General features: G+C 44.2%; 1 protein-coding gene across 3 annotated transcripts in view; it reads right to left on the bottom strand.

Annotated features, from left to right (window-relative positions):
• NEK3 (NIMA related kinase 3) overlaps positions 1-9,645 on the bottom strand; it is a 27,395-nt gene extending 17,750 nt beyond the window's left edge. For all 3 annotated transcript variants that reach the window (XM_004711262.2, XM_045287189.1, XM_045287190.1), the window contains exons 1-6: positions 9,482-9,645; positions 6,703-6,796; positions 6,512-6,609; positions 2,193-2,276; positions 673-740; positions 474-560 (exon numbers count right to left, since the gene is read on the bottom strand). In XM_004711262.2, the coding sequence (XP_004711319.1) occupies positions 474-560; positions 673-740; positions 2,193-2,276; positions 6,512-6,609; positions 6,703-6,796; positions 9,482-9,598 (548 nt within the window). In that variant the 5' untranslated portion in view covers positions 9,599-9,645. The remainder of the gene's footprint in view (positions 1-473; positions 561-672; positions 741-2,192; positions 2,277-6,511; positions 6,610-6,702; positions 6,797-9,481) is intronic.
• Between the last annotated feature and the right edge of the window lie 2,709 nt (positions 9,646-12,354).

Consider the following 12,354-nt stretch of genomic DNA (forward strand, 5'->3'; position numbering starts at 1 on the left):
GCTGCAGGCAGGGAGTTACTGAAGGTGGCTCTTTGACTGCTGCAGGGCAGGGAGTTACTGAAGGTGGCTCTGACTGCTGCAGGCAGGGAGTTACTGAAGGTGGCTCTTTGCTGCAGGCAGGGAGTTACTGAAGGTGGCTCTTCTGGCCAAAGTCCTTCACTCCCACCAAACCACTTTTCTAATGACAGGATCCACCTGTGCGTAACTATCAACAGGATCCCCCAGAATGCCATGCTGTGCTCTCCCGAGAATGGGGACGGGGACGGGGTGGGGTGGGGGTGGGGATCTCACTACCAGCAAGAGCTGGCAGTGGAGGGTGTTCTCTGGACCCTGAGATCCCTGCACAGTGAACCTCCTGGATCCGGAAGAACGGCTGACAACCACTTGAAAGGTGGCTCTGACGCCCAGCACCATTCTCAGGCAACAATGCCTGTGACCAGAGTCCGCATTGCATCAAGTAGTTCATCACTTACCTTTTATTGTTATAAGGCAGGTTTTCCCAAATTTCTGGAGGCACATAATAAGGTGTTCCCACATACGTACAAGCAAAGGCCATGGGACTAAAACCAAAAGAGGCAAAGAATGGTTACAGAACAACCCTAAACAACGGGTGTCTATAGATTAAATTGATATATTAAATAATGTGCTATAGTTGCTACTATAGTTACCTACTTGGAGAGAAGACGGGCAGATCCAAAATCTCCCAATTTCACTTTTCCACTTTGGGTGAGGAACACATTCTGCATTAGGGTGAGAGAGAGAGAGAAAGAGAGCTTCCCCAGGGCTCTGCAGAAGCGGTCTCACAAAGGCTGTCAATGATGGCAGTCAAGGGTAGACAGCTGAGGACAAAGGTGGCCACACAAGGGACAGACACCCTCTTGACAGCCTCCCCCCTCCCCCCCCCGGGGATTCTGGAGGATGGCTTAGAGAGCTGGCGTGTGAATCTCACCTTGTATCAACTGACCCCCATCTAAGGACTGGGCACCTGTGTCAGGGGAATGCCACAAAACAGGTGGAGGTGGCAACCATCTTCCCTCTGAGCATACTTGGGCTTCGTAAGCAGTCACTAAAAAAGCTTGGCACACATTAACATGCGCCTAAAAACACTCTCAAGGCCTTTTCTTAATATGCAGAATCATCTTATCTGAAAACAAAACAACGTGTCCTGTGTCCTTGGTTTCTGAGACAGAATCCTTGTCATTTCTGGAGTAAATGAGATAACTTGGGTCATCTAAACCACACCTGGGGATTAGTGTTAATAACTGGGGAGCGGGGGATGGGGTTAGACCACTACGACCACCTGGCACCCGAATAGGAATTAACCTCATGAGACAGGATTTAAATCTACTGTAGGCAATGAGGCTTCAATCGTAGCCATGATTAAGCCAATAAAGGCTCTGAAAATGAAGCCCCAAGAGCTTCCTGGTTGGTGAAGGGAAGCCCGGAAGCTTCCCATGGGAAACCCTCCCAGACTTCCCCATGTGCCCTCCTTATGACGGTCCTGCCTTCTTTTGCGAGAACAACACTACCAACTTAGTACTTTCTGTGAGTTCTGTGAGTTGTGGTGGTGGATTACTGACTACAAAGAAGTAGTGATACCCAGCAAGTGGAAGTGACAGTAGATGTGCAAGGAGGCCCCCAAGCTTGTGTCTGACTTTCTAAAGAGGTGGTGAGAAATTGGCTGGGGGTGAGGGGTGGGAGGTGGGGGGCAGCTGATGTCAAAGATCATGAAGGCAAGAGAAAATGTAAATTTGATTAAGATTTAATCATCTTCCTACTCTGGGGATTGGAATTGTATCAGCCATAAAGTCAAACAAAAACAAACTCACTGCCACCGAGTTGACTCCAACGCACAGTGACGCTGTAGGACAGAGCAGAACTGCCCGGGTGGGTTTCTGAGGCTGTAATCTTTACGGGAGTAGAGAGCCTCCTCTTTCTCCCATGGTTTCGAACTTCTGACCTTGCAGTTAGCAGGCCAATGCGTAACCACTATGCAACCAGGGTTCCTTATCACAAAGTCAGGTAGTGTTTTACTTAGGTAGCAAAAATACTAGGGTGACAATTATTTCTAAACTATACAAAAAAAAAACAAAAACCAAACCCAAAAGAAACTGAAATGATCCATAAAAAACAGTAAGAATGCTTTTTCTTTCTCTCTTATATTTAGTCCCAAAAATCTATATTCCACTCACCTTGGATTTGATATCTCTATGTAACACACGCTTCTTGTGAATGTGATTTACTCCAAGGCACATTTGTGTGAACCAACTAAGTATCTGTCAGAAAAGAGAAAGCAGAGCAACAATTGCTTCACGTTAATCCAAAATTCAGAAGATAATGTCTAAGCCTTAGATAGACCAGAGTACTACACAATTTAAATGTCGAACGCCTGAATATTGTGCAGTTCAACTAAGATTCAGTGCCAGCTGGAGAAATTCAGCAAAGCTATAAACTCCACAGTCTATCATCTTATATAGGGTCCAAATGATCATTTATTTTAGTAAAACTCTCTGTTTCCACCACTCCATCAGTTTCTCTAATGTGGTCGCCTGTGTATTGCTGTGATGCTGAAAGTATGTCACCAGTCTTTCAATACCAGTTGGGTCACTGGCATTGACAAGTTTCAGGGGAGCTTCCAGGTTAAGGCAAACTAGTAAGAAGGAAGAACTGGTCCACATCTGAGAACTTCGCCATGAGAACCTATGAATAGCAGCGGAACATTGTCTGACGCAGTGCCCAAAGATTCACGGCTCAAGCGGGAAGACGCTCCAAACACCCCTGGGGAAGCGAGTCAGTGTGGATGTAGCTGGAACAACGCTTAGGGGACCTGCCTTTGCTGCTGCGGCATGACTCCAAACGAGAACAGGGTGACTGCAGACATCCAACCATAATTAGAATGTGGAATGCACAAAGTATGAATCTAGGAAAATTGGAAGACATGAAAAATGAAATGGAATGCCCCCAGATGGGTAATCTGCACATCAGTGAGCTGAAATGGACTGGTATTGGCCATTTCGAATCGGACGATTATATGATTACTATGCCACGAGCTACAAATTGAAGAGGAACGGCGTCACAGTCATTGTTTGAAAGAACGTTCTAAGATCTATCCTCAGATAAAACCCAGTCAGTGATAGAATAACACTCACATGCCGACACGGGAGACGAGTTAATATGACTATTATTCAAATTAACCACTAATGCCAAAGACGAGGAAACCGAATGTGTTTACCAATTCTGCAGTCTGAAATTGACCACATATGCAATCAAGATGTATCGGCAATTACTGACAATTGAAATGAAAAAAATGGGAAACAAGGAAAAAAGATCAGCAATTAAAAAACATCGGTGATAAACAAGACACCGGAGATCGTATGATAGAACTTTGCCAAACCAACAGCTTAGTCATTGCCAATACCATTTTTGAGCAACGTAAATGGCAACGAAATAAGGACCTCACCCAACGGAACACACTTGAATCAGGTTGCCGACATTTGTTGTAGGAGACAATGGAGAAGCTCAATATCATCAGTCAGAATAAAACCATCACAGATCATCAGCTGCTCTTTGAAACTCAAGAAGTTGAAGTTGAAAGAAAGCTAAAAGAAACTCACAAGAGCTGAAACATAACCTTCAGTATGTTGGGCCGGGTCACAGTACACTTCACTTGAATTTACAGACCATTTGAAGAATAGATTAGCTGCATGGAACACTCATGTCAGAAGATCAGACAAGTTGTGGGATGAGAGCAGTGAAATCACACACAAAGAAGCCAAAAGCTCAAATAAGAAGCAAGAAAAAAATAATATCACACTGGACGTCAGACAAGGCTTTGAAACTTGCTCAAGAGCTAGAGCAAAAGGAAGAAATTTTAAAAAGGTGATGTCCGGCTGGCTGCCGCTGCCTCTCCTCCGAGAGATGACGATCCGTATTACAACACGCACATCAACCTGAGGACAGGGAGCATCGTCGGCAGGTCCCTGGTGTTGGTGGCCTACGTGATTTTCAGCTACTGCTGCTCCCACAAGGAGCTCAAAAACGAGCGGTTATGGAAATACCACTGAGGAATCTGGGACAAGGTCCGTCACCTGCCTTCCGGGTCTGGCCCCTTGCCCTTTCCCCCACCCCGCTGGGGAATAGCCCTTACCCACCCTGAGAACATGCGCTCAATAAAAGATGACAGGTAAAACACACAGAAAACAAGACATTTGGAAGGCTGCTCCCTGGCCAACCAACTGAAAGAGATCCATATTTGTACCTTTTCCAAGAAAGGCAATCCAAAGAATTCAGAAATGGCCAAATATTACTATCACAGAGAATACATTTTCACTGAAGATCATTCAAAAATGGTTGCAGCAGTACTTCCACAGGGAACTGCCAGGAGTGGAGGAGGATTCAGAAGACCTGGGATGAGGGATCTCACTAGCACAGCGGATGGATCTTTAGCCGAAAGCAGAGAATACCAGCAATATGTTTACCTGTGTTTCATTGACTATGCAAAGGTATTAAACAGTGTGGATCATAACAAACTATAAAAACATTGCAAAGAGTGAGAATTCGGGAACCTCTAACCATTCTTACACGGAACCCTTACATAGACCAAGAGGCAGTCATCTGAACAGAACAAGGTGGTAACGTATGGTTTGAAAGCACAAAACGTGTGCATGTCAGGGCTGCATCTTTTCATCAGATTTATTCAATCTGAATGCAGCATCAGAGTTGGAGGAAAAATTAAAAAGCGGTGGTATGCAGATGTCACAACTTGAAGTACTTACTGGTGAAGGTCAAAGGATTACACCTTAACATAAAGACAAAAAAAATTCTCACAATGGGAGCAATATAAGCAACATTGGGACAAACAGAAAAAGGACTGACGGCCCCAAGAGTTTCATTTTACTCGAATCCACAATCACCAGTTAAAGAAGCAGCAGTCAAGAAAATGCCCACATACTGCACTGGGCAGATCTCATGCAAAAGACCTCTTTGAGGTGTTAAAAAGCAAAGTGGTCATTTTGAAGACTAAGGTGTGCTTGACCCAAACCATGGTGTTTTCAGTGTCATGCAGAAGCTGAACAATTAATATGAAAGACTGAAGGCAAACTGATGCCTGTAAGTTATGATGTTGATAAAGGATACTGTGCACAACTAACAAATCTGTCTAGGAAGAAGTACAGCCAGGATGCTTCTTGGAATCAAAGATGGTGTACCTTGGACATGCCCTTAGCAGGGATGAGTCCCTTGAGGACATCAGCCTTGGTAAAGTGAAGGTCAGGGAAAAAGAGGGACACTCTCACCAAGATGGATTGACGCAGTGGCTGCCAACAACGGGCTCCACCATTGGTAGGATTGTGCGGAGGGTGCAGGGCTGGGCAGCCCCTCCTTTGGCTGTGTGTTAGGTTGCTATGAGTCAGAACCAACTCAAAAACACCTATCAACAACCTACTTTTCTTGTCTTCCACCAAACCAAAGCATTCCTTAAGTGTGTAGATAAAAGCAGTTGTGACATGAAAGTGCTACAGCTTTTTTATCAAAGAGCCACTATGCTCGCGTTTCTTTTACCTTTCCAGAATAGTCAGATGTCAATAGTTAAAGATTTCATGACACTCCCAACAATGGCCTTCGAAGTCTGCATTTTCTACTTATTAATTCCCACTTGGTAACACCCATAATTCCCAGGTACCTCGAGGGACTACACTTCAAGTATCAAATTGATCTTCTTGTCTTTATTTATTTTTTTGACCACACTTCAAGTATCAAATTGATCTTCTTCTGTCTTTATTTATTTATTTATTTATTTATTTATTTATTTATTTATTTATTTATTTAGGCTAGATTCATCCATTTGAAGCTCAGATTGGCCTCCTCCTCCTGAAGCTCCTATTGTTACCCAAAAAGTCCTACATGAAGAATATTTATACCAATAAACTTTCACGACAGGTTATTACCTAATCCAAGCTATGCCCCACATAAAAGAGTTTATATACCCTTCTTTCTTTTTTCCTATTCAACAACTGAAAACCATTTATTGAGAATCTTTAATTTTCTACAAAAAAGACAAAGTCCTAGGTTTAGGAGAATATGACAGGCCTTAGAAGGAAAAAGACTGAGACCCACAGGCGCTCGCACACGGCAGCCTTGGTTCTTCCACTGACCCCGAGCCAGGAAGTAACACCCGCCTGCCCTCTAAGATTGCACTTCAACAAGAAATGGAATTGTTAAAGCGTTGCATGTCTTGTACAAAATATAGTGGGTGATACAATTTTGAAATTCTTCTGAATATGGAGATTTTATTCCTTGTTGTTTTGACTCATCGAATTTACTTCCTCAAAGCATCTCAAACAGCCACATCGAGATGACACGACGCAGTCCCACGGACAGAAGACACCAGTCACTTCTAAGAAATGCGCCAGGAAATTCAGATACTAAAGCTTTCGTCGTGATGTCCACCAATAATGTGAGGAAGGATGCATTAACATCTTGAGGGAGGCGATGTAAATAGCTTTTCTCTTACCGTAGCTTCAGAAAACAGCTTCCCTTTCTGGAGTCTGATCTTTTGCATGAGGTCCCCTCCATCGCAGTACTCCATCACAATGTACAGATGTCCGTCAGCTGGAACATGTCAGATGCGTTAGAAAAGCTGCAGTGATTATACATTACATTTACAAGTGCATTTTTGAGGGGGAGGAGGGGATGTATATTTACCTTCAAATGATTCTTTAAAAGCCACAATATTGGGGTGTTTCATTTTGGCTAACAGAATAGCCTCCTTCCTAGAATTCTGTGTTTTGGAGAAAGACTAGAAAGAGATTTCAAATAGGCGTCATTTAATTTTGCATTTTAAAGTCGATCACTTTTACAATAAGATACTATAGTCCGTGTGGTACTTCAACGGCGGCTACAGCTCTCTAGCACTGTAGCACTCAACTTAAGATGATCAAACACAGACAGGAAACACGGTAAATTTTCAACGAGGATTATATTTTGTAAGCTTGAACTGACCCCTTGTATTATCAAGCACAACACTTGGGAAATTTAAACAGCAATTAGATGAGACAGCCAGCATACAATTAATAATGGTATAAAACTTTCAAAAAAATGCACTAACATTGAGTGGATGCTGATTCATAGTGACCCCATAGGACAGGGTAGAATTACTCCTGTGGGTGCTGAGATTGTAACTTTGTATGGGAGTAGAAAGTCTCCTCTTTCTCCCACAGAGTGATTGGTGGTTTCAAACTGCTAACCTTGTGGCCAATGACTACACCACTAGGGCTCCTCAATAGTACAGCCTTAAAAATAAAAAAGAATTTAATATTTCTGACTATTTATACAACTGTATCAATCCACTAGTCCTGATGAAAAAGGAATTTTTTATTATATTACTGTGTCGGGAATGGACAAAGACAATTCATTCAACAGTTCAAAGGCAAGTTTCCAAAACTGTTTCTCTCCTAAGCAGAATGATTTATCTTACCATCCAGAAAGTACCACTGATTTGCAGCTAGCACAAGAGTTACCAGCATCAGCCCCAACTAGGACTGTGTGAAAAACGTACATCCATGGACCTAGGCCAACTCTTCTGGCCATCTAGATGTACTGTGGACTTCCAGAGGAACAAGCAAATCTGTCCTGAAGGAAATGCTGCCAGAAAACAGAAAGCTCCTTAGAAGCCGGGACAGCAAGACTCTGTCTTGAGTACTTTGGACCTGGTATTAAGAGACCAGTTCCTAGGAAAGGCTACCATGGGAGGGAGGGGGGGCGCGAGGGAGAGGATATGATGCTTGATAGAGTAGGCCAAGGGATAAGAAAAAGACCCTCCAGGATATGGACGGACACAGTGGCTGCAACAATGGGTTCAAACGAACAATTGGGAGGATGGTGCAGGACGCGGCAGGGCTGCTCTCTGTTGTGCATACCGTCTCTATGAGTCAGAAGTGAGTTGACAACATCTAGCAAGAACAATGCCGGATCTACTACATCAGAAAGTCTGGTGTGTAGACCAACAATCCACATTCTAACCAGCTCTCTGGGTCATCTGGATGCCCTGTGAAGTTTGAGAACCACTGTCGGAGGTCAAGGGCACAGTGCAGGAAAAAATGCTCAGCCTATTGGGAACCTCAATAAAGTGTATACTCTATTTTTTACTTGATCAAAATATTAGCAAGCAGCTTGATTCAGGGGTCCTTTCATACAGCAATGAAACGCCACTAGTTGCTCTTGAGTAGATATGAATTCATGGTGACTGTGTGTGTGTGTGTGTGTGTGTGTGTAGAACTGTATACCACAGGTGTCCAATAACTGTGATCTTTCATATGGAGACAGCAAGGTCTACTATCTGAGGTGATTATGGACACCTTTTGGTTAGCAGCTGAGTACAAAACCGTTTTTACCACCCAGGGTCTCCTGACAGCTATGAACCCACGGTCCCACAGGTGCCAAGTCGATACCGACTCACGGTGACCCAAGAAAAAAAAGCAGAACTGCTCCCTGGAGTTTCTGAGACTGTAATCTCTCAGAAGCCAAGGGTTTTGTTTGTAGAAGCAGCAGATAAGTTGGCACCACCGTCTGGCAGTGAGCAGCCCAGCACTGAACTCACGGCACACCAGTGCTCCTTTTCCACAGCGAGGATAAGCATGAGAAGCACTCTCCTCCTCTCACAGCGACAGGACAGCCAAGGACAGCATTTTGAGCCTTTGTTCTTACTGCATTTTCCAAGTACCTTTTGTCACTAACATTGCACCTGATGCTTTCCGCAGAGATTTCAGACATACTTGGGTATGGGGATGATGTATGTATTACTACAAATTATTTCCATTGACATAATATGAGCGCCAATCACCACCTAAATATTGACTGTTTTTCTTACTTTTTGTTGTTGTTGCTAATAACAATATCATACCCTCACATTGAGACAATTCTGACTCCCAGCAATGCTACAGGACAGAATAGAACTGCCCCTGTGGGTTTCCGATGCTGTAACTCTTTACAGGAGCAAAAAGCCTCATCTTTGTCCCATGGAGTGGCTGGTGGTTTCGAACATGCTGACCTTGTGGTTAGCAGCCCAATGAATTACCCATTATGCCCTCTAAAATACACCAAGACGTTGAAAGGCCAATGACTAAGCCAATTCCATCTTTTGTTTTGTAGGAGAAATCCCACATTATACTCAGAGGACTTGTTTTCCTATATAAAGGCCATGTACCCTTTCAACACGGGCTCATTTTTGTAACTGTGACTTTGGGGAGAGCTACTGATGGGGTTGTGGGTACATATTGGGTTGCTAAGTGCAAGGTCAGCAGTTTGAAACCAGTAGTTATGTCTTGGGGAAAAAATGGAGCTTTCTAATCCCATAAGGAGTTATAGTCTCTGAAAACCATGGGCAGTTCTACCCTGTCCCCTAGGGTCACTATGAGTTCACATCAACTCCAAGGCAGTAGGTTTGGGGGTGGGAGTGGGGGTGGTGTGTGTGTGTGTGTTTTACCTTGGGGAGTCTTATTTCCTTCATGGCAAACATCCGGTTGCTGCTTTCCTGCTGCACCAAAAGTGCTCGGCCAAAGGTGCCCTCACCGATGACTCGCAGGACCGTGTAGTCATCCATGACGGCGCTGTGCCACCAGGCTCCACGCACGGAATCACCTGTGTGCGGGAGGCTGTATCTAATGTTTCTGCATCCAAAACAGAAATACTGAAGCTGTCCATTTTCTTTTCAAAAAGCAGAATTAATTCAAAGTTCCCCTGGTAATTCTAACAAGACAATGCCAACTTATTCCTTCAGTCCTTCAACAGAGAGACATCCCAAACCAACCAACCCCACTGCCCTCCATAGCAACTCTATGGTGTCCCCTGCTTTCTGCCAATCAGGAGTGGGTAGGTTCGAATCACCAACCATCAGCGGTCGAGCGCTTGAGCACTGTGCCACCAGGGCCCCCTAACAGACACTGAGCACTAATTCTGTGTCAGGGGTTCGAATCCTGGTCTCTGTCCCCATAGCACTCCAACTCGGAAGGGCCACAGACTTCAACAAATGGAAGAGGGTGAGTTTCATCAGGGGTTACGATGTCACACAGAAGACTCTTTGGAGAGTTGGGAAAAGAGGTTTAAGCTGAAGCTTAAAAGATGAGTGGAAGTTGGTGAAGCAAACAAGAGGGAAAGAGTGATCGAAATAGAATCAGGAATTCGGTTGTAAAGGAGACTGTGTCCACGGACTATCACTGGACAGTGGCTAAGGAAGACCGGAGAAGACGCACTGGAATGGTGTGCTGATGAAGAATACTGAAAGTACCGTGAACTGCCACAACAAACAAATCTGACCTAGAAGCACAGCCCTTAGAAGCCAGGGTGGCAAGACTAGTCTCATCATGTTCTTTAGACACGTTATCAGGAGAGACTTTGGTAAGTAGAAACCAAATCCAAATCTATCAAGTCTATTCTAACTCAGTGACTTAGTAAAACAGGGCAGAGCTGTTTTCTGGATTTCCAGTATTACAACTCTTTATGGGAGTAGAAAACCTAGTCTTTCTCGGAGTGGCTGTTGGTTTCAATCGGCTGACCTTGTAGCTAGCAGCCCAATGCATAACCACTACAGCACCAGGGTGCCTGGTAAAGTAGGGCAGCCAAAAAGCAGCAGTCCCTCTGGGAAATGGACTGACACAGTGGCTGTAACAAAGGGCCCAAATAGAACAACTGTGAGGATGGCACAGGACCACGCAGTGTTTTGTTCTGCAGTACAAAGGGTCACACTCAACAGGACTTAACAGCAGGGCAGGAGTCCCTGGTACAAACCGTTAACACTCCTGGTTGCTCACAGAAAGACTGACTGGCCGTTCAAGTCTGTTCAGAGATGCCTCCGAAGAAAAACTTGGCCATTTGCTTCAGCGATTGAAAACTCTACAGAACACAGTTCTCTTCAGACACACACGGAGTAGGATGAGCTTGAATCAACTCATCAGCCTCAAGCTGGGCGTCAGAATTGGGTGGGAAGGGCAAGGAGACTTGAGGAAGTATTGAATCACAGCAAATGGGGATGGAAAACTTGGCAATGGATCTGGTGATGGTGGCACAACACAATGAATATAACTGATTAATAAATGAATGTAAAATGCTAAGTTGGCGAATGTTGTATAATTTTACCTCAATCAATCATACAATAAATGAGGTTGTCTCTGGTTCAAGGAATTGAAAAAAACCATGAAAACAGGTCAGTAAAGTTCCTGGATTTAATGCTCAAGGTGGTTCGTGGGATGTCTCTGAAGGGTTTTAACCAGTGGGGCAGAATCCTTACAAAGTCGAAAATTCTCACTCTGGCCCAGAGTGCCTGGGAGGAGGCACCGGCCAGTCAGGACGAAACAACAATAGAAAAGGCAGGGAAAGTGAATGGACTGGAACAAGGTGGTGGCCACCGGGATAAAGAAAACTGGAAAGTATGAAGACCTGACAGGATTTGGGGGGACAAGTTTATGAGGGACAAGTAGGGAGTAGAGGACAAGATTGACTCCCAGACTGCAGGGGGTAAACTGGGTGAACAGTGGTGACAGCACTAATCCAGGGCTCTTTAAGTGACCCTGTTAGTCCGGAATTCAGGGGCAAACTCACTGCCCTGGAGTGGATTCCCCATAGCAGCTCTGTAGGTATCCGGAAGCACTCCAGCGAGATCAGCGGTCCAACCCACCAGCCTTCACACAGTGAAAGACGAGGCTATTTATTTATTCCTAGGCTTTTAAAAAAATTATTTATATTATATAATAGCCGAGGCTATTATATTATAAATAATATAATATTATTTATATATAAAAAAAGATTTACAGTCTAGGAAACCGAAAGGCGCAGTGCTACTTTGCCCTACAGCAGCGGTTCTCAAGTGGGTCGCGACCCCTCTGGGGGTCAAACAACTCTCACAGGGGTCACCTGAGACCATCAGAAAACACATATTTCGGATGGTCTTAGAACCGACACCGCTCCTCTGTCTCCAGGCGGTCTGCCCACATGCAGATAGGCCCACAGAGGAGCACGTGGCGAGAACACTATTACACCAAGCTTCAAGACAAAATTTCATTTATTTGTCATTAGAAATAAACGTTTCACAATATTAAATTACAGTTCGTGATTAATCCTTATACTTTATGTTCAATTTGTAACCATGAAAATACATCCTGCATCTAAGATATTTACGCGACGATTCATCACTAGCAAAATTACAGTTATGATAGTAATGAAAATGATTTTATGGGGGGGGTTCACCACATGAGGAACTGTATTAAAGGGCTGAGAACCACTGCCGACGGGGTCATCAGGATGACCTTTGTAAGGAGAGACCAAATTCTCTCCGTTTCCAGCCTTCTCTCCTCGGGGCTCTCA

This window comes from Echinops telfairi, unplaced genomic scaffold (assembly GCF_000313985.2).
Source record: "Echinops telfairi isolate 266 unplaced genomic scaffold, ASM31398v2 ScPeMD7_11;HRSCAF=52, whole genome shotgun sequence".
NCBI classification, from domain to species: Eukaryota; Metazoa; Chordata; class Mammalia; order Afrosoricida; family Tenrecidae; genus Echinops; species Echinops telfairi.